The sequence below is a fragment of the Suricata suricatta genome, chromosome 8 (genome assembly GCF_006229205.1).
Source record: "Suricata suricatta isolate VVHF042 chromosome 8, meerkat_22Aug2017_6uvM2_HiC, whole genome shotgun sequence".
Classification (NCBI taxonomy): domain Eukaryota; kingdom Metazoa; phylum Chordata; class Mammalia; order Carnivora; family Herpestidae; genus Suricata; species Suricata suricatta.
This window is the reverse complement of record NC_043707.1, coordinates 121001157-121023849: the sequence shown is the minus strand read 5'-3', so window position 1 is coordinate 121023849 and position 22693 is coordinate 121001157. Positions and strand designations below refer to the sequence as shown.

Genomic DNA, 22693 nt, shown 5'->3' with positions numbered 1-22693 from the left:
TATACACACACACACACACACACACACATACATATATATATATATATATATATATACACACACACATGACATCTTTATCCATTCATTCGTCAATGGACATTTGGGCTCTTTCCATACTTTGGCTATTGTTGATAGTGCTGCTATAAACATTAGGGTGCCTGTGCCCCTTTGAAATGGCATTCCTATATCCCTTGGTTAAATACCTAGTAGTGCAATTGCTGGGTCATAGGGTAGTTCTATTTTTAATTTTTTGAGGTACCTCCATACTGTTTTCCAGAGTGGCTCACCAGTATAACTGATCAGTTTTGCATGTATTTTCCCAGCACATGCTGAGTAAAAACCAATTAATAATATGTCTTAACCTTTCACTGTATGGTTTTCAAAAGTAGCAGTCTTTTTTGGCTTTGAAATGATTCCTTGGGGAGCACCTGGGTGGCTCAGTCAGTTAAGCATCTGGCTTTGGCTCAGGTCACAATCTCACGGTTCGTGGGTTCAGGCCCCGCGTCCGGCTCTGTGATGACAGCTAGCTCAGAGCCTGGAGCCTGTCTTCAGATTCTGTGTCTCCCTCTCTCTCTGACCCTCCTCTGCTTGCATTGTCTCTGTCTCTCAAAAATAAATTTAAAAAAAAAAGACATGAAATGATTCCTTGGTTTGTAGTCTAGAAATCCTGTTTTTGTTAAGTCTGGGCTATATTAACATAAGTGGCAATTTACTGCATTTGCATGGTTGTCATCTTACTACCTTCCCTGCTTTATTTTGTTATTTTATTTTTTAATGTTTATTTATTTTTGAGAGAGAGACAAAGTACAAGCAGGAGAGGGGCTGCCTGTTTTAAAATAAAGTAGATGTCAGAATACTTTAGCTTGAGAAATATGTTTTCATTTAGTGGTTATTTGCTGTAGATTCTTCACTACTTTCAGCCCAAGCTCCACCTCTTACTGTCACTGCATGGAGAATGATTCTGACTAGTCTAGTAGGAAGTGCTGGTTTGGGGTGATGGAGATTGGTGTCTGAGAACTTACTTCTATTACTACTATAAAAATCCAAATAATCTAGATCCGAATCATACGCTCAAACAAGAAAAGGGAGAAAGGGGATAAGAAATGTTAGAAATCACCAGCTCTTGCCCATGTCTGACCACACCAGTCCATTAATTTGCTCTTTTCTTTTTGACTTTCCAGGTGGTGAGGATCCAGGGAAATTGAACCATGCCATGTTAAAGAATGGCCATACCACCCCCATAGGGAGTCCCACATCTTCTAGTCCAGTCCAAGCAGAGGAAGAGTCAGGAAGAATAGCAAGTCTTAGGAAACCGGTTCCAGAAGAGGAACCAAAGAAGCGACTAGGTAAGAAACTCTCAACCTTTGAGTGTAAGAGCCACGATTATTCTTGTTTTAACTCAGGGTTTTGCTAGAGCCAAGGGAGAAATAAAATCCAGAGGGAATTCTGTTCTCCTCTAGCAATCCTCAACTAGTTGCAATTTTAAATGGAAGTTTCCTTTTCTCATTCTTGCATTCACAAAGTATCTAATTTGTAATTCTCAAGGACGGAAGAGGATGTTAAGCATCAGATAACTGTAGGACTTTTCTGGGCTACACATTCCTCCCCCTCCACCCATGGGATTCTGTGCTCCCTCCCGTTGCCTGGCCCTTGTGTGAAGAATCACTACCCTACAGGCTTCTCCTACTTTGAGGTTGTGATTGAGAAAGTACCTTATCTATACCTTAAGTATGTCGAGGTTGGGAAACTTTGCCTGTAAACTCATCTACACATTAAATAATGGATGAAGTTGACCATAAGTCTATAGATGCGTTAGCTTTTTTCACTCTATCTTGTTTCTCTTTTTTCCCTTTTAAATCGTATCTGTCATTATTACACAGGCTCAGCTGGAAGCCAGCCTAATTCTGAAGCAGAGTCCGTTGCTGAGAATGCACCCAAACAGCCTTTACTTCCGCCTAAAAGACCCTTGTCCTCTTCTCATGAAGCAAACGAAGGGCAAGCGAAGGACGCCACTTCCTGTGGCGGCGCGGCCAGATCCATCTCCTCCACCGCCTCCACCTCAGCACCTGCCGCCACCACTGCCGCCACCAAGCCAGCAAAAACTGTTGGCTCCTCTGTCCCCCCCGCCCCAGCACCCAGGACTCTGCCTGCCGCCCCCACCAGCACTGACACTACGGCTACCCCGAGCCCCACCCATACGGTCTCTGCCCGGCAGCCTCCTGTCCCTCCCCCTAAACCAGCTCACAGAAATAGCAACCCCGTCATCGGTAAGTCAGTCTTCAGGTTTCCAGTGCTTTCAGTTGGTTTGGTTTGATTTTGGATGGTTGTTTTATTGGAAAACTGGTAGAATATTGATTTGGTCCGTGAGAGAGCTCTCCATCTCATGTCCCTTTGGATGCCCTCAATATGGAGAAAAGTCTTGAAATTGAGGCAGATAGCTAGGAATAAAAACAGGGAACAGGTAACGCTAAAATTTAAGTTCTAGTTCGGTTGGGATTTGTGGGGAATATCTATTTTCCTAAAACAATGTTTCTGAAATACTGTTTATAGTTGGGGGATTGGACGTGTAAAGACCATAGCAGGTTCTGACCTGCGTGGAGAAAAGGGTTTTGGGGTTTTTTAACCTACTTTAAACCACGAGTGTCTGCTTTTAGCATGAGCCCAACAGATAAAAATGTGATTGTGTCGATGACTGTGTAACTTATGATTCAGTGTCTGGCATAATACCTTCATGCAAAGTGCAAAAGATATTATTCAAAGTGTCCTGATAAAATCAGGGTTTTATCTTGGGAAGAGTCAAGAATGCTACTCTTAATAAAATAAGTGGCAGAAGAAAGAAAACTGAGATGACAACCAGTACACTTTTATCAGTTTAGTAAATTTTTTTAAGTTTATTACTTACTTTGAGAGAGAACGAGCTGGAGAGGGGCAGAGAGAGAGGGGGAGAGAATTCCCAACAGGCTCTGCGCTGTCAGCACAGAGCCTGAACCAGGGCTCAGTCTCACAAATTGTGAGAGCAAGACCTGAGCCGAAATCAAAAGTCAGACGCTTAACCTACTGAGCCACCCAGGTGCCCCAGTTTAGTAAATTTTTTTTTATATTTACCTGAAATCCTGTTTAGATCTGCTTTTCTTTCCATAAATGCAGACCTTGTTAGAGGACATTACGAGAAGGGGAGGAGAGGAAAGAAGGTAGTTCTTTTTGTTTCAGGAAAAATGATACAAGGCTTAGTACTGCTTGAAGTTCTTGTTCATGATTGAAGGGAGGGATAAAGCAACGCTCGTCAAACAGTTAATACCGCCCACATGTGTGGGTTGATGAAACCCTGAAAAACAGGCTTAGAACTCATGGTGCGGATGACAGGTTGGAAGAGCTTGGTCACAAGAGGATGGCGGTTATTATTGTTACCACCACGCTGGATGGACAGTCTGCGTTGACTTATCTCTGAAGAACTCGGCTGCTTCCATATGCTTGCCGCCAGGGCCTTCTTGTGAAGTAGGAAGCCGATTTTATCTGTTCTATGGTTAGGGCAATTACAAGGTGAAGAAGTTGTGACTCACTCAAGGGTGCAGTTCACGAGAGCTGGAAACCAAACAAGCTTTTCAGCTCTTGAGCCCCGACTTCTGTTCTGTACACCGATATTCTCGAACTGCTGTGTGACGGGCTCTCATCCCCATCACCTGGAGGACTTGTTGAAACACAGGTTGCCAGGCCCTGCCCTTAGTTTCTGAATCAGTAAGTCTGGGGTGGGCCTGAGAATTTGCATTTCTAATAAGTTCTTAGATGATGCTGATGGGGACCACACACTGAGAGCCACTGCTCTACAGCAGTAATACCCCACTCCTTTCAGGGTAAGACAGCTATAAAAAAATAATAATGTGTACTGTACCCTGGGCTGAACCATAGAGGCCATGCTGGGCCTTGGGGGAATAGCCCAAATAGGCCTTGTGACTAAGGGATCAACATCAGTCCTGAGTGGTCCTTAGCAGAAGGAGAGAAATAGGACAGTTTTTATAAGTTTTTATTAAGGTTAAATAGATTTGATTTTTTTTTAATTTATTTTTGAGAGACAGAGACAGTGCGAGCAGGTCAGAGAGAGAGGGAGATACACAATCTGAAGCAGGCTCCAGGCTCTGAGCTGTCAGCACAGAGCCCAACACGGGGCTCGAACCCATGAACCATGAGGTCATGATCTGAGCCGAAGCTGGACACCTAACCAACTGAGCCACCCAGGCGCCCCTAAATAGATTTGATTTAAAGGACTACCCTTTTTTCTGAAATTATGACCTTCTTCATTATTTATTTTTTATTTTCTTTATGTTTATTCATTTTTGAGAGACCAAGAAAGACAGAGTGCCAGCAAGGGAGGGACAGAGAGAAAGGGAGACACAGAATCCAAGGCAGGCTCTAGGCTCTGAGCTGTCAGCACAAAGCCCCACACAGGGCTCGAACTCATGAACCGTGAGATCGTGACCTGAGCCGAAGTCAGATGCTTAACCGACTAAACCACCCAGGTGCCCCATGACCTTCTTAATTTTGTCATGTTAAAAAGCCATTTCTTTCATGAAAGGATTATGTTCACAAATGGTTTGCTTAATATTAAGTCTTGGAAATATTAAAAGTTGACAACCTGAGGTTGGTTGAGATTTTCATTTTAATTGTATTGGTTTATGAGATCCAAACTTGGAAACTACTGCTTTAGACGTTGCTGTGTCTGCTGATCGGCATAACAGTATTAGGACTAAGGACTAATTAGAAGTATTAGGACAGTGGGAGGGCTGTCCTAAATAGCCGAACAGATGAAGGAAATGTGTAACCCCGCCCGTGAACCTTCTGGCATCTTCCCCACAGAACTACAACCAAGTGCCCTTGCTTAGGATAAATATAATACAGCTCACTTCTTTAACATCTTGATATATATATATATGTATATTCCTTAAATCACCAAAGATAATTAACCTTATCAATTAGAACAGTAAAATACTCAAGTTTGGTCTTGTCAGGCATAGATTTTGTTGTAAATGGAATATCTAACTGCTATTTTTAGAGAGGCAACAAAGTCCAGTCTACCCCAAAATAATCTCTTTCATTGAGGCTAAAATTAATATTTTTTAAATCTTTTTTGTATGTGTATGGAATGTTTTTCTAGAAAGTCTTTTATTTTTTTTTGATCAAAGGATTAATTTATTCATTACCATATGTTCTAACAATCTCTTTATTTATCCCTCCACAGAACCACCCCTCACACTGAGGAATTTTTTTGGTGTGGGTCACAACCTAGGGGCCTGTAATCTCAAATCTGAGGCTCCCTCCTCCCTCATTTCATGGCTTAAGTGGGTGCATAGTCCAGGCAGAACAGGTGTCTCCTTTTGGATACTGAGAGGGAAAGGGGACAAAGGCACACCCATAAAGATGGCCACACCCAGGAGGGATTGGCGGGTAGGAAGATAGATTCTCCTGATAAAGGCACTTTTACTTCAAACGAGGGGCTGGGAGGCTGGGAGTTGGCTGGGGGTGCTGTAGGGGCAGCAGGGGGCAGGGAGTTATTTCCATGGAAGTGTTATTTGTAGTTTGCAGAGAGAAATGAAGGGATTTCACCTACACCGCGCCATCGACAGGGTCAGTAGGGGCTGCTGTATGTCTTTGCTGCCGCAAGGGGAAGGTGATGTAGGTGTCATAGCCAAAGAGGCCTGAAACAATTAGGCCCAGTACCCCTGCAATGATTTTGGAGGCATTTCCTCTCTCAACCAGGACAACAATGGAGGTGATCAGGTAGAGGATGGCCGCTATAAGGGTTCGGAAGAAATCACTCCAAGGCCAGTTGATGATCTGTATCTTAGTGTGCAGGTCACACATGTAGATGACAAGATAGTAGCAAAGATCATCTCGACCACCGACAGGGAGGAGTATCCTGGTGTGGAGGCACTGAAGCAGATCAGAATCACCAGGCAAAATATAATCTCAGCCAGCAGGAGAATTCCCTTTCGGGTGCGCGAAAAATTGGTGCAGGCGGCCCAGCAGCGGGGGGCCGAGAGGCACTCGGAATCCGCCATGAGGTGCGCTGGAGTCCCTAGGTGCGCAGAGTATCGACTCGCTTGCTGATGGATTAGGGCACGCTGCACACCCAGCCGTCTAGCCCACCGTCTGGACGGGAAGGGGCCCCAAGGCGAAGGAGCTAGAAAGTCTTTTAAAAGTTTACTTAAGGGATGCCTGGGTGGCTCAGTCTGTTAAGTGTTCAACTCTTGGTTTCCACTCGGGTCATAATCTCACAGTTCTTGTTTTTGAGCCCCGTGTTGTGCTCCACACTGATAGTGTGGAGCCTGCTTGGGACTCGTAATCTCTCTGTCTCAAAAATAAATATACATTTTTTTAACCTACATAAAATATATAACACTGTATGTTATTTATACTGGAACTAAATTTTTAAGTGCATTTAGGCATTTATAATATATAAAAAGCTAAAGGTTATTCAAATAATATGAAGCTAATTTATTCATGATAAGTTATGATTATCTTACATATTTAAATTGTTTTCATAATTTAGCCTATGGGCAAGTAAGCCTAATAAAATATGTTGTGTATATATATGTATGTATGTGTATGTGTGTGTGTGTGTGTGTGTGTGTGTGTGTGTGTGTATAGTATATAGTATAGTTAAAACTGAAAAAAAAGTTACTTATGAGAACTGACATTAAAACATGATCAGGGCACCTTGGTGGCTCAGTCGGTTAAGCCTCCGACTTCGGCTCAGGTCATTTTCTCACAGTTGGTGGGTTTGAGCTGCATGTTGGATTCTGTGTGTCTCTCTCTCTGCCTGCTCACACGTTTGTGTCTCTCTCTCTGACTCAAAAATAAACAAACATTTAAAAAAAATTTTTAAGCATGATCAAATTACCTAGCTTTTTACTTTGAATGCTACCAGTGGAGTGGAACTTAGGCCAAGTAAACTATCCTTTCAGGGGACCTTGAGGTGTTGCTCTCTAGATAAGACACATGGGACCACCTGAAAACAAGTGGTGTGAGCAAAATTGGGGGTTTGAGTGAAGGATTAGAGGTTGGTGATCGAGAGACCTACTATTTAATTTGCAGAATTAGGCCCTGTGTAATGTGATGGATGATCCATTTCTTAAAGGCCATTTGGGGCCCTCCAAAAGGACTTTGCTGAATCAAAACCTGAGTCTTTGTGGGCCTGGGGGAATCACACAGAGGTGTATCCTGTCCTGATAGAGAGTAAGAGCGTCTCATCTCATAAACATGTATTGAGGATCCACTATGTGCCAAGCACTATGCCCACCTCTGTGGATATGCTGATGGAAACCAGGGTCACTCCATCATCAAGGAGCCCATAGTACGGTGGGGAGTGCGGATGAGAGTTTGGATGGAAAGGATAAGAGATACGGACACTAATAAAAATTACACAGACAGGGAGATCTAGAGGATGGAGTCTAATGATGAGACCTGGGAACTAGCTGAGCCCTTGCCTATGCGTTGTGTGATCCTGGGCAGGTCACCTAATTTCTGTGGCTTCAGTTTTTCCTTCTGTAAAATGGTAAAGATAATCTCCTGTGTAAGGAAAATATGAAGTCAAGAATAGCAGAGCACTTTGCGTTATAACAATTCAGGATGTCATTACTGCTCATTTTATAATGCAGAACTGAGATGCCTAGATGTCATTATTTATCAAACTGTGGTAACAATGCCTAATGGTGTTTGGGTTTGTTTTTTTAGTGCTACCTTCATTTTTAAATTGTTTAATGGAGTTCTGTTAGATGAAAGAACTTACCCACATTCTTTATCTCTTCATATTAACTTTATCTACATCAAGTCATAAAAAGTTGTCATGTATTAGAGCAAAAGAAGTAAGAATACTTTCTCGTCAGAGTATTAAGGTAGTGGTCTTCCTACATGTCTATACATTTATTAGGCCTTCTAGATACCTAAATAGAAATTTCATTTCAGAATGCGGTGTCTAGGACGTGGCAAAGTCAAGAAGTGGTTTGGTTTGCCTAAAAGCTGAGAGTAAGCTCCGTTCTAATCTGGGCCTTAGGCCGAAACCTCATCGTGAAGCCGTCATAAATTGAGGTGTTGTTTTCTCTTTTCCAGCTGAACTGTCCCAAGCAATAAACAGCGGTACATTGTTATCCAAACCGTCCCCACCTTTACCACCGAAGAGAGGCATTCCTTCCACCTTGGCACCCACCTCGGAGTCTGCCGCCACTGCCGCCACCACAAAAGCACCATCTGATCAGAGAGAGAAGAGCACATGCCCTGTGGGCTCGGAACCGCTGCTGCTGATCCCACCTCCCTCTCCATCTCCCCCACTGCCTACTCATATACCCCCCGAGCCCCCACGGTCCCCTCCAGTTCCTGCCAGGACTTTTCAAGTTGTGCCAGAAACTGAGTTTCCGTCTTCCTTGGACCTGTCCCAGGAGGTTTCCCAGCAGGAAGATCAGAAAAAGGAAGTGCCCAAGAGGGTGTTGAACCACGGCTTTGGAGAGCCCCAGGTGCCGTGCAGGCTGCCGCCACTCCCGCTGCATATCCGAATCCAGCAGGCCCTAACCAGCCCACTTCCCGTGACTCCTCCCCTGGAGGGCTCGCACAGAGCCCATTCCTTACTCTTTGAGTACAGCGACAGCTTTTCTGAGGACAGCAGCACCCTGGGTCGGACCAGGTCACTTCCCATCACTATTGAAATGCTGAAAGTGTGAGTGCCTTTAAAACTTGTCTTTTATTTCCTCTTCTTTACTCTAGGTAGCCCTTCTTGGGAAAAATTACTTATAAAAAGAAAATGTGAATAAATTTAAAGTAAGAATACTCAACAAATAAGACATGTTCTAAATTTTGGACATTATTTACTCTGCTGATATCTGTAACATTGTTTCCATAGCAGACACAACCATCTGTACTTGAAAATTAAAACCACTTTATTCTTTGTACGTGATACAAGGGAGGCAGTGTAACAGGGTACTTAAGGAGCATGGACCTTGGAGCAAAATAGCTCTGGGTTCAAGTCTCAGCTCCACCTCTTCCTAGCGTGTAGCAGTATATGTTACTTAACCTTTCTGCTCTGGAGCTGTCTACCCATAAACGGAAGAATACCTACCCATAGGCTTGTGAGGATGAAATTTGACAAATCTGAAAGTCTGGGGCCTGACACCTAAACCCAGTGGAGCGGGACAGAGACCAGTCTGGAGAAAAAGGAGGGAGCTCTGAAAGATATAGCTCCGTGTTCCAGGCCTATAGACTGGACCTGGCCATGGTATTCTCACCCTTATCTGTCCCCAGACACCTTGTCTTTTTTAAATTCCCACAAGGTTAACACTTTTTGGCCAGTCTGCGATTCGCCTTACTAGGTAAAAGAATTGTTACAGAGCTGTAGCAGCATACTGCTTATTAGTTGCTTTGCCGTAATCTTTGCTGATACAGTGGTTTTAGTCCCTGGAAAGAGACAGTTTAGGAGTCTGAGATAGACTAAGTCACAGTTTTATGCCTGCACAATGGAAAGGGGAGAGGTGAGTTTTCATCTTTACTTCTCTTTGCTTCCTTGGATTAGATTATCACTTTGCCCTACTCCATTGTTAAACCAAGGGAAATGCGTGGGCTGCATGTCCTTATTGCATGTCTTCCATGAGCCAGATACAGTGATAGATGCCCTGTGGTCTTCTCATTGAATCAGCCCAAAACAAACTTGCATCTCACATGTAGATCATTAGGGCCCTGCGTGCCAGACACTAATACAGTCTAGAATTTATCTGTTTGTCACAACAAGCCTCAGACGTAGGTATGATTCCCATCTACCGAAAAGCTAAATAACTTACAAGCTAATGAATAAGTCATAGAGCTAGGATTTGAACCCAGAATCTTTTGGATTAATAGTTTCTTTAGCAAGATGGTTAAAGTTATGGGAGGAATAAATTTTTTCATTTGTGGAATTTCCCATAGTTATTCAGTACCTTGCCATGCAAATCAGTTAACCTGTTAACGTTTCTGAAAGGAAAATATAACTATGCTAATTTGTTAGTCCAGACGATGAAGAGGAGGAGGAGCAGACCCCGCCGTCCGCGTTCACCGAAGATGTGGCATCTACCTCAGTCGTTCCTACACTACCGCAGTGTCTGCAGGAGGAGGAGGAGGAGGAGAAGGAGAGTGACTCGGATTCAGAAGGTCCCATTCAGTACCGAGACGAAGAGGATGAAGACGAGAGCCATTACAGTAAGAAAGGGAGAAGCAGGCGGAAATTGTTTTACTGATAAAGCTGGTCTTAGCAAACATCAGACGAATGGAAACAGTCATCTGCCTGGTACTGAAGGCCACTGCGAGAGATCCTTGTCCCTGCTGTGCCCGCTGTTCCAACAAGGCAGTGAGAGGAAGCCAAGTAGATTGAGTCATGCAGGTTTTTATATGTGACTTTGAAAAATTATTTACCTTGATTGTATTAAAGAATTCGGAGTAGAAGAAAGCTGATATTTGAGCTGTGCTGGAAAGATATAGTGATGCTTTGCTCTAGTCTCATGAACTTACTGTGTCCATCCCTGGGGCAAAGAAGAATCGATGTTCATGTACACAGATCCTCAGATAATGGAATCCTGATTCCGAAAAAGGAGAAGGCAGCTTTAAGAACAGGAATCTTGGGGGGCACCGGGATGGCTCCATCAGTTAGACATCTGGCTAATTAGATTTTTAGAGGTCTTCAGCTTTACCCTCACCTCTACATTAGCTGAGTTGCCTGGGGGCCAAGTAGAAAGCTGAGAGTTACGATACTGTTTTTTGACTCTCGCCTAGTTCTAGGTGAGGTTGATTGAGCCTTAGTGCCTGCTTTGTTTTCTTTCCCTTGTGCACAGGTGCTCTGGCCAACAAAGTGAAGAGGAAGGACACACTGGCAATGAAGCTGAACCACAGACCCAGTGAACCAGAGTTGAACATGAATTCCTGGCCTCGGAAAAGCAAAGAGGAGTGGAATGAAATACGGCACCAGATTGGGAACACACTTATCCGGTAGGCATTCACTTATCTTTTTTTTCTTTTATGATTTTAGAAACAGCATAATTTTTAAGAATATACATTGTACACAGTTGAATATCCTCTTGGAACCTGAAAATTAAGGAAATAAATGTCTCTTGGTGCTTTAAACCATGAGATAGACATAAATGTGGCTTTTATGTTTGTTTGTTTGTTTGTTTTTGAGAGACAGCGAGAGGAGGGAAGGGTCAGAGAGAGCAGAGGAGGGTCAGAGAGAGAGGGAGACACAGAATGTGAAGCAGGCTCCATGCTCTGAGCTAGCTGTCAGCACAGAGCCCGCTGTGAGGCTCAAACCCACGAACCGTGAGATCATGACCTGAACTGAAGCCGGACACTTAACTGACTGAGCCACCCAGGCGCCCCCATAAATGTGGCTTTTAAAAAGTTTCTAGGGGCACCCGGGTGGCTCAATCAATGGTTAAGCATCCGACTTTGGCTCAGGTCATGATCTCACTGTTTGAGTTTGAGCCCTACATCGAGCTTTCTGCTCTCCACACAGAGCCTACTTCAGATCCTCTGTCTCCTTCTCTCTGTCCCTTCCTGACTTGCTTTTTCTCTCTCTCTCTTTTTATTTTTTAAACTGATAAGAACAGATACTACACTTGATCTTAGCCAAAAGGCCGAGAAGCGATGTCTTTTTAATGTTCTTTATTTATTTTTGAGAAACAGAGAGACACAGTGGGAATAGGGGAGGGTCAGAGAGAGACGGAGATACAGAATGTGAAGCAGGCTCCAGGCTCTGAGCTAGCTGTCAGCACAGAGCCCGATGCGGGGCCAGAACCCACGAACCGCGAGATCATGACCTGAGCCGAAGCCGGACGCTTAACCAACTGAGCCACCCAGATGCCCCTCTCTCTCTCAAAAATAAATAGACATTAAAAAAATAAAGTTTCTTGGGGTTCCTGAGTGGCTCAGTTGATTAAGTGTCTGACTTCAGCTTAGGTCATGATCTTGTGGTTCATGAGTTCAAGCCCTACATCAGGCTCCATGCTAACAACGCAAAGCCTGGAGCCTGCTTCAGATTCTGTGTCTCTCTCTCTGCCTCTCTCTTGCTCTGTCCCTCTTCCTCTCAAAGTTAAATAAACATAAAAATTTTTTTTAAGTAAAGAAGAATCAAATAAATGGAGAGAAATATCATGTTCATGGATCAGAAGTCTCAAGTATTATAACATATCAATATGCACAGTTTCAATTAAACTACCCCCCAGAAGGCTTTAGTGTTTAATCAGCAAACTGATTTTAAAATTCTTTTGGAAATACAAAATACACGTGGGTAACCAAAGCAACTATGAAAAAGAACAGGGTTGGAGGACTAACACAATATGATTCGGGGCACCTGGGTGGGTCAGTTGGTTGAGCATCCAACTTCGGCTCAGGTCATGATCTCATGGTTCGTGGGTTCAGGCCCTGTGGTGACAACTAGCTCAGAGCCTGGAGTCTGCTTCAGATTCTGTATCTCCCTCTTTCTCTGACCCTCCCCTGCTTGCGCTATCTCAAAAATAAATTAAAAAAAAAAGAAAAAGGAAAAAAAGAAAAACTATAGGTACATAAACAGGTGATTGTTTGCTAGGGGCAGGGAGATTGAAATTAATAAAAGGAAATAAGTGCCCCTGGGTGGCTCAGTTGGGTCAGCATCCCACTCTTGATTAAGGCTCAGGTCATGATCTCATGGTTCATGAGTTCAAGCCCCACATTGGGCTTTGTGCTGACAGCTCAGACCCTGGAGCCTGCTTCAGATTCTGTGTCTCCCTCTCTCTGCCCCTTTCCCGCTCATACTCTATCTCCTCTCTCTCTCTCTGTCTCTCAAAAATGAAAAAATGTTTAAAAAAAATAGACAACTTTAAATTCCAGTGGTTGCTAAACACTGGTTTAAAAATCAAAAGAGGGGCACCTGGGTGGCTCATTTGGTTGAGCAGCTGACTCCAGGTCAGGACATGATCTCACAGTTCGTGGGTTCGAGCCCTGCATTAGGCTCTGTGCTGACAGCTCAGAGCACGGAGCCTGCTTCAGATTCTGTGTCTCCCTCTCTATCTGCCCCTCCCCTACTCACCCTCTGTCTCTCTGCCATTCAAAAATAAGTAAATGTTTTAAAAAAAATTAAACATCAAAAGAGAGACATCAGAGTCATGAGAAGGATTGTAAACTTATACATATTGAAATCTCAGTCCTCATTCTCGTTTTCAGCATCGGAATTTCTGTTACATACCTTGAGGGCTTGTGCTCCTTCCACGGGCCTGTTTGGGAGCTTCCAGTTCCGTGTACTCATTTACATATGAGTGCACCCAGGATCTGACAGGGCTCAGTAGGATCAGAACTAGAACTGGAAACTTGGCCTCCTGTTTGCATGTACAGTTCCTTTTTATGTTGTAATATCTGTATTAACACTTTCAACATGAAAATTGTTTCATAAACAAGCAGATAAACAAATGAAATACCAAAAGAGTTTGGAAATGTATTGCTTCCGTGCTAATGTGGGGACTAACATAAACTGAGAGCAAAACAAATCTGAATATGCAGGATTGGGCGGTTTAACACGGACATTACCCTTATTTATCTCCTCTTTAGACGACTGAGTCAAAGACCGACACCAGAAGAACTAGAACAGCGGAATATACTACAACGTGAGTCCAGCCATGGGCATAAAGTTATACTTTTCTTTGTGTATTTGTGACTGTAATACACATACTAGAGTAGAGAAGAGAAACATTTTCCACAAGGGCCAAGGAGAGGGTGTTCGGCCCAGGAAGGACTATTCATATCTTTTCCCCGGAAAGAACAGACCTCCCCCAAGCTTCCTTTACAAGATATCATTGTCGTATTGCTTCGTGTACTGGGAACCTCCAGACAATTTGGTGCGATGTTCCCACAGTCTGCTGAGCCTGCCCGGGCCGCGTGGGAGGATTTGACAGCAGGTGGCGGATGCTCTGCCCAACTTCCGTCCTCAGGGAAGTAAGGGCGGGGCTGTGCGTTTGGTGGGGACCTTCCTGTTCGTAGTGGACTTTGAGGGCCAGGGCCCAAAGCAAAGCCCCAATGCCTCCCTGCTTTTTCATTTCTTAAGACTTCGGGACGCCTAGAGTCACAAAAAAGGACCATGTATTTCATTTACTTTCTGTGTACATAATTAAATTCCTAAAATAACACGAGATCTAATATACATTGGATTTAATTTTCCAGATTATAGGGTGAATTTTTCCCTTAAAAACCACCACACTGAGAGGATTAGGCTCCACAGAGTTATTTGTGGGCATGCTCAGTCTGCCCAGTCCACCCCCTGTTCTCTCAGCTCTGTGTGGCTGTATACAGCTTAGTCACCACGTGACTTTTGGGAACCCTTGTAGACATATCACATGAAACTTAGTGTGATCTCCATTCTTCATTCTTGGTGGTTGCTCTTGAATCTGCAGAGCTTTTCTAAAGGGCACATAGTAAATATATTTAGCTTTGCAGGCCAAACGCAAAAGTACCTATTATGTAGGTACTTACCAAGCCATTCAAAATATAATCATTTAAAAATGTAAAGATCAGGGGCGCCTGGGTGGCTCAGTCAGGTTAAGTGTCCATCTCAGGTCATGATCTCATGGTTCGTGAGATCAAGCCCTGCATCGGGCTCTGTGCTGACATCGTGGAGCCTGCTTGGGATTCTTTCTCTCCCCCTCTCTCCTTCTCCCCCTCTGTGTGAGCATGGGTACATACACTCTCTCAAAATAAACAAACTTAAAAATAAATAAATTGTTAAAAGATTTAAAGATCATTATTAGCTCAAACACAACCAAACACAGGCAACTGGCTGGATTTGGTACCACACTGCTGCTGACCCTTGCTCCTAAGTATTTGACTATACCAGTTAACAAGAAAATGATCTTAACTGGCCATCCCCAAAGTTAGTATTTTATTCTGACTTGGAGCCTATAAGAAATATCTGTCATGTGATTACTGAAAACTTTGATATGCAAATTGCCATTTTGAAGTAATATTCTTTGTGCTGGACTGTTGACTTTAGCTAAAAATGAAGCTGATCGGCAGGCAGAAAAACGAGAGATTAAACGTCGTCTTACTAGAAAGGTATGTAGCCCCGCTGTTCGGTTTCCCTCTGTCTCCTGAGCGCATATCTTGTATTCGAATCACCTATTTGGTTAGACTTGAATTGCCATAGGTTGCTATGAAAATAGGATACATGTTGTAGATACTAAAAACAACACAGCATTTTCAAGAGCATTTTTTGGGGGGCACCTGGGGGGCTCTGTCTGTTAAGTGTCTGACTTCAGCTCAGGTCATGATCTCATAGTTGGTGAGTTTGAGCCCTGCATCAAGTTCTCTGCCATCAACCCAGAGCCCACTTCGGATCCTCTGTGGTCCTCTCTTGCTCCTGCCCGGCTCACACACTCTCTCTTTCTCTCTCTCAAAAATAAACATTTAAAAAAAGCACTTTTTCCCATTTTTACTATTTAAAAACACCTGGCACAAGGTGCTCCATTAGTGTTTGCATAAATTCTGACCTTTTATTTGATAAACCTGGGATTTTGATGTAGACTCCAAAACCTGTTGAAGTAATAGAGATGGTAACAGAAGGAATATGTAGCATTCATTTTTGCAAGGCAAACTGGTGTTATCTAACCAGAAGGAACAGAACTGACCCTTAGTGATACCTGAAAAGTAGAAAAACACCAACTGGTCCTGGATCGAATGGGTTAGAATCTTTTCTGTCCCAGACCTGTGTTAGCTTTTAAGCTCTGAAATTAATCCTTTTTTCTTTCCCTTCCCACAGTAATAGTTTATAATTGCCGCCTCCTATAGTTTCTGATTTGGCCTGAACTCTCTAGATAGTTCTTAAAACTTACAAATTCACCCTTTATATTGCCCACTAGATCTTGCTTTCATAGTAAAGGTATTCACTTCTTAATGTATTATAAGGAGTTAGTTCATAGCGCTGACCCCTTTGCGCCCCAAAACGCCGTACCCAGCCCAGCGGCGGCGGCGTCACCTGGGAGCTTGTGGAGACGCAGACCGCAGGCCCCACCTCAGACCTGCTTAGTCACGTCTACATTGTAACCAGATCCCCAAGTGATCTGCAGGCATATTAACGTTTGACACGCACCGGCTGTACTGGTTATACAGGTTCATAGCCGTGGCTCTCCATCTCAGCCGCAGCGTTCAGGAGCTTTAAAACAAACCAGACCCAAACCTCCTGATACCCAGAATCCTTGGGGACGGACCCAGGGATCCGTAGTGTTTCAAGGCCCCCGGGTTAATTCCAGCGTGCGTAAGGCTGCAGCTCTGGGTGAGAGGCGATTTGAATGCATGATTGATGCCTAATCCCAGGCACAGTGAACTAAGAGGCTCCATTCCTTTCAGCTCAGTCAGAGGCCAACTGTGGCCGAACTACTTGCCAGGAAGATCCTGAGGTTTAACGAGTATGTGGAAGTAACAGATGCTCAAGATTATGACCGGCGAGCTGACAAACCTTGGACCAAACTGACCCCTGCCGACAAGGTGCCTGTTTGTCTCTCTCTGTCTCTCTCTATTTGAAGAATGTAAGACACTAACTAGAAGGGGAAAACATAATATTTTTACTTTTGATATGGTAAATTTCTAATCAAAATATAAAATGCCAAGATGTACAAACCAAAACTTTATACTAGACTCCATCACCACCACCACCACAACCAAAAGAAAAGAAAGTCCTTCGTTTTCCATCACAGAGTCCACAAATCTGGAAGGAAAGAAAACACATTTTACTTGTGGTTATGTTCTGTTGGAGGGAGTTTGGGTGGTATGTTTTAGTAGTTACCTGTATTTCACTTTTATAACAGGAAAAGCATTTTTACGTGCTGTGGAAACTCTAAAAGTTACAAGATCTCTGTGAAGCTGTCTAAGTGTCTTGATGTAATCAGAGATTCTCGGTTCGTTATGAGATAAATCGTGTCGGGGAAGGCGACGTGTACCGGGCTCGCCTCTGGGCCACCTGCTACGCGTTGCAGTGACTCGTGAGGTTAATAAGCACAGGAGAGAATAGATGGCAGATGACACTGCTGAACCATGGCAGACAGAAGACACTAAGACATGTTTGTTTCTACTCCACAGGCCGCCATAAGGAAAGAATTAAATGAATTTAAAAGCTCAGAGATGGAGGTTCATGAAGAAAGCAAACATTTTACACGGTAAGACCCAAAAGACCCAAATACTGTGAGCTAAGTAGAGCTCCACCACAAAACAGACATAACACAGTTGTTCAGAGAGGAAGGACTAATGACATCATTAAGAGGACACAGCATGCTGACTGTAAGAAGGCTACATTTAGAGACAGGGATGATGACTAAGAGGCAGTAGGAAATGCCTATACTGAGTGTGGCATTTAATGCATATTATTATTATTTAATCCTTGCGATAGCCTACAGGCTTTGTTAATACCCCCATTTTGTTGATGAAGAAACAGGCCCAGGAGCATCTAACTGGCTCAGTTGGTTGAGCATGCGACTCTTGATCTCAGGGTCATGAATTTGAGCCCCACATTGGGTGTGGAGCTTACTTAAAAAAAGAAAAGAAACAGGCCCCAAAAGGTTAAGTAAGCTGCAGAACCAAGACCGGAGACAGGAATGACTGGCGGGAGCCCCTGGGCGCTCCCTTCCTGCACGTCCGTGTCCCAGGTGTTGGATGAGGAAATTGTTGCTAAGTTAGACAAGATCTCCCCCTCTCTGGTTTCAGTTATTTCTAGCACTGCTGATCTTACCACTTTAGTGTATAAACTTCATTTTAGATAGCTGTCTTCATGAAAGAAACCAGGAAGTATTTTGATGTGGAATTACTGTTGTGATTAAGGACCCACCTAAAGGATCAGCTGGATACAGATGGAATCAATGAAAGTATGTTGGTGACTCTCAGAACATTTCTAGAAAGAAGCTGGGGTGCCTGGCTGCTCAGTCAGAAGAGCATGTGACTCTTGATCCTGGGGTCATGAGTTCAAGCCCCACACTGGGCGTACAAATTACTAAAAATAAACTTTAAAAAGGTGGGGTGCCTGGGTGACTCAGTTGGGTTAAGCGTCTGACTCTCAATTTTGATTCAGGTCGTGATCTCATGGCTCGTGAGTTTGAGCCCCATGTTGGGCTCTGCACTGACGGCACAGAGCTGTTTGCGATTCTCTGCCCCTCCCCTGCAGGCTTCCTCTCTAAATAAATAAACACTAAAAAAAAAAAAAAGAGGTTAAATGAAGATACAATGACAGTTACAGTTTGCTATTAAAAAAAGCAAACAAGCAAAGTTGGAAAATATTGTAAAGGTTTTTCCATCACAGTACAGGCAAATGGTTCTCTTAATTACCTAATTCTTTTGTACTGAACTAAGATGGTAGAGAAGGCAAATTTTGTTTGTTAGAGCACGACACAGTGAGGGAGGGGGCAGAGGGAGAGAGAATCTTAAGCAGGCTCTATGCTCAGTGTGGAAGAGAAGGCACATTTTTTGAACAGCAATAACACTGTTCAGGGTAATATGAACTCAGATAACAAGCCCGGTGTGCCAGCAAGGAGACTGTGCTCTAGTCTGGAAAAAGACCTGTGCATTATTAAATATATAGTGTAATTAATATGATAAATGCCTCATTCTAGGTCCTAAATCGGCCAGGTTTTGTGTCCCAACTCCACCATTTCCTAGCTATGTCAGTGTTAGCCATTCTCACTGTTGTTATAATAGTAACAAAGTACTATCGTGAGCAACAATAAAAGAGAGTCAGAGATGGTACCACTTGGGCTGGATCTTACAGCATGTGAAAGCATTTATTTGAACAAGAAGGACAGAACCAGCCTCACCAGGCAGTGTTCTAAGCAGAGGGACCGGCATTAACAATCCGATGGGAGGAGAGCAAGTGCACACTGTCTCTCTGGGACAGAAAATGTCTCTGGAGCAGGGGACACATGGGAGCATGTGGTGAAGAGGAGACCAACACAGTGGGTTATGGTCACATGCTGAGGAGCTTTGACTTCTGCCAGGACACTGGGAGTTCTGAGCGTTTCAGGTGGGGCTCTGGTGGATCGAAGGAAGGTGACGGGCAGGACGAAGAAGCTAGCAGCAAGAAAACCAGGCAGGAAGTAACTAAAACAGGGGTGCCTGGCTGGCTCAGAAGAGCGTGCGACTCTAGATTCGGGGTCGTTGAGTTCGAGCCCCACGTTGGGTGTAGAGATGACTAAAAAATTTAAAACCTTTAAATAAATAAATGTATGTATGTAACTAAAATAGTCACAGTGGACACGCTGGTAGCTCAGACCAGGGAAGTAATTTGTGAGAATGCAAGAGAGAAGGCTTTGGACGCCATTTCAAGCACAGAACCAGATTGGGCAATCTCTTGATTCCAGGGATGAAGTAAAGAAAGTAGTCAGGTGACTCTTAGATCTCAAACTTGGGATTTTTGATGTCTGCAAAGTCGAAGGCAGACAGAAAAGAAACTGGAAAACACATGTATGTTGAGCTTGATAAACCTGTGACACGCTGAGGCGGAAATCCCTAGAAGACAGTTGGATATTCAGGCTGAGAGCCCAGGGAGGCAATCAAAGCCTCAAAATACAAAATTATGAGAAAAGATAAGGGGAGTTGTGGGAAATGAACCAGAAAGCGTTCTAAGGAAAATAGGACTCCTTGCTGGCTAAGTTGGTAGAGTATCTGACTCTTGATCTCGAGGTCATGAGTTCGAGCCGCACATTGAGTGTGGAGATTTTTTTTTTTTTTAAGTTTTATTTATTTTTGAGAGACAGAGACAGCTCGAGCAGGGGAGGGGCAGAGGGAGACGGAGACATAGAATCGGAAGCAGGCTCCAGCCTCTGAGCTGTCAGCACAGAGCCCAATGTGGGGCTCAAACCCACAAACCATGAGATCATGACCTGAGCCGAAGCCAGACCCTCAACCGACTGAGCCACCCAGGCGCCCCTGGAGATTACTTTAAAAAAAGAAGGAGAAAGAGAAGAAGAAAAGTTCGGCAGAATTAGAGTAGCAGAAAGGCAGTTTTTGAAAACTAGGCAGCATAACATTTCATCACTCCATATGATCGCAGCCACGCAATCTGCAGAATCTGGTAACTCTGCCCTTTTTGCTCCTGTTTTAGGTACCATCGTCCATGATGCTGAAGTCTGAGAGAGCAGCTAGACCCCTCCCCAGAACAGGGCTGCTTGGCTGCCTCGGTCTCCAGAGCGATGCGGAAGGAACTTCCGCACGCCACGGCCAGGATTGAGTCCTCGGGGATGCAGTTCTGGGGCGAACAGCACTTCTATGAATGTAGCATTTCACTGGAATGGTGGTCATGTGCTGCTTAGACAGAACTGAACACTTCATCGTGCTTTTGAACCTTTTAATACTGCATCATACTTGAGGGGTCTTCCTCAGCACCCACCCACACTCTGGGCCACTCGCCGGTTCCAAGTGTCACTCGCCACCCACACCCTCGCCCCAAGAAGGCCGCCTGTGCCGGGGCACAGTCCGCACCATTCGCCTTACCTGCTCTGTCCTGCTCGGGAGCGGCCCTTGTGTGGCCCCAGCCATCAAATCCAACTGGTGGTGGGAAACACCTTCTGGAGGCCCCCAGCCCTCGGGCAGAGGGGCCCCCACCCCAGGGACGCCCCACACCACACTGGCACGTCAGTTGAAAGCAGTGCACTGTACCTCTCGTAACACAGCAATAAAGTCCTCTTCAGGCAGCGCAGCCTGCGGGGAGCTCGGGGTCTGACATGTTCCTTTCAGGCACAAGTCATCCTGATTTTTATTTTTTTAATTAAAAAAAAAAAAAAAAGATCTTGAAGAAGTGCCGGAAACTTTTGTTTTTCCTGCCTATTGAACAGTCTGAGCTGCAATTAGATTCCGAGTTAAGAAAATGAGAAAGCATATATATTTTCTGTATACAAAGACAAAAACCAAAAAAGGCCTTTATGTGGATGCCAGCTTGGCACAAAACTAACTCATGGCTTAAATTTTATAAGCTGTTGTACTTTTGTCACACCAAATGATACTCTGAATCACTCTGACCAATAGACAACGCGTTCTCCGGCAACTCTATGGGTGCCGGCCGGCTGCTGCCTCCCGCCAGAGTCCCTGCAGGGTCCCGGGGAAGCGGGGTGCGGGGACCGGGAGAGGACTTTGGAGGCAGGACTGCTCTCCCTCCTGCCCAGTGCTGTCCGCCCTTCCCAGCCGCACTCCCCCTCTTCCCTCCAGACACCTGTCCTCCCGCGGACTCTCTCTGGCACCTTCCACCTCCCTTCTCTGCCAAGCGGTAGCCAATGTCCTTGGTGCCTGGGCCTTGGCTCAGCCCCACCCCTTTTCGTATTTGTCATTTATGTTAACATGATTTCCTAAAACAAAATTCATTTCTTTTTTATTTTGAAAACCATACTGCCTCACCAGTTCCCTCTAATTCCTACCCATGCAAAGTGGAAGAAAAAAAAATAGTTCCTATTTACCTGATGAATGTGGCCTTTTTCCTCTTGAATGTTCAGAAAATTGTGGCCGTTCCACCGATTTCTTTTGTAGTCCCTGTTCTGTTTTCATCATTCACTAGATTCTTACTCGTTTCCCCCTCATATGTCCATATAAGATTTGCTGAAAAATCAGAATTCATAAAGTGAAAACAAAAGACTGAGGTGACCTTAAAAAGGTAGTGTCTTCTCTCTGTACAGGAAATGGGGAGGTATTCCGGTCCCTCGGTGACTGTCAGATGCCTTGCGGCTGTGGAGCTGGAGTGGGGCCACAGCTCCTGGAAGCTCATTACATTTGGGGTGACTGCAGGGAGATGGGTGACAGTTGTACACAGCGGTGAGAGGTCTGTGTATAAGGTGGCCACGCACACGCCTTCTTCTAACCTCTCTGTTGGTTTGGAGACTTCTGGCTTATGCTGGCATTGCTGTGGCTTGCGATGACATTTTCAAGCCCTTCTCCTGCTGCCTCACTGTCCCTCAGTGTGCCAAATGTGAAACAGGATTTGATTTCCTGAGCTACTTGTCTGCTTTCTATGTGCCACCAAGGATTCTGGTTCATCTTTCATCTCATTCATGTTCTTTTGAAACAAGATACTTTGGGGGTCAAGTCCTTTTTGTGTTCCCTTTTTATGTAAGTAACAATTCTTAATCACAATGTAAAGAAGAAATAAAAGTCTGATGTATTGTACTTTAAGATGCTTCCCTGATGTACAGAATCTCCTTGTAAAGTAAATAATTGTGTTGTATATCAGTATTCCTATCAATATTAATTATAAAGTATTTTAGAATTAAAAAAAGACAAACTATACTATTCTGGTGTGAAGTACTTGTTTATTGATTAATTGATTGATTGGGAGAGAGACAGGTTGTGAGCAGGGGAGGGGGACAGAGAGTAAGGGAGACACAGGCTCCAAAACAGGCTCCAGACTCAGCTGTCAGCACAGAGCCTGATGCGGGGCTCGAACTCATAAACTGTGAGATCATGACCCGAGCTACCCAGGCGCCCCTGAAGTGCTTATTTTCTTTTTAATGTTCTACCTTATTCCAAAAGATTTAAGCTACTTTATAAATGATACCTAAAATACTGCTAGATGACCTAAATGAGAAGTAGATGAGGGGGGGGAATAATACTACCATTATTAAGTGTAGCCAGAGGGAAGGCCAGTCATGTGTCTGTGCACATGTGAGACAAAAAGTCAACAGTGACCACAACCACCCCATGGTAT

General features: G+C 44.2%; 1 protein-coding gene, 1 long non-coding RNA gene and 2 pseudogenes across 11 annotated transcripts in view; 1 reads left to right on the top strand and 3 right to left on the bottom strand.

Moving 5' to 3' along the window:
* The window catches only part of MED18 (mediator complex subunit 18), a 123224-nt gene extending 100946 nt beyond the window's left edge, over nt 1–22278 (top strand). For all 10 annotated transcript variants that reach the window (XM_029949943.1, XM_029949944.1, XM_029949942.1 and 7 more), the window contains 10 exons: nt 1182–1346; nt 1881–2267; nt 8104–8704; nt 10022–10212; nt 10842–10995; nt 13585–13640; nt 15020–15081; nt 16372–16509; nt 17101–17177; nt 20108–22278. In XM_029949943.1, the coding sequence (XP_029805803.1) occupies nt 1182–1346; nt 1881–2267; nt 8104–8704; nt 10022–10212; nt 10842–10995; nt 13585–13640; nt 15020–15081; nt 16372–16509; nt 17101–17177; nt 20108–20123 (1847 nt within the window). In that variant the 3' untranslated portion in view covers nt 20124–22278. The remainder of the gene's footprint in view (nt 1–1181; nt 1347–1880; nt 2268–8103; nt 8705–10021; nt 10213–10841; nt 10996–13584; nt 13641–15019; nt 15082–16371; nt 16510–17100; nt 17178–20107) is intronic.
* On the bottom strand, nt 5578–6053 carry LOC115300281 (annotated as a pseudogene).
* LOC115300454 lies at nt 11477–11651 on the bottom strand (annotated as a pseudogene).
* Nucleotides 16576–21589, bottom strand: LOC115300282. The gene is made up of 3 exons (XR_003912583.1): nt 21453–21589; nt 20662–20751; nt 16576–16729 (listed from the first exon to the last, which is right to left on the bottom strand). It is a non-coding gene; the product is annotated as an uncharacterized LOC115300282 (long non-coding RNA).
* Nucleotides 22279–22693: the final 415 nt, after the last annotated feature.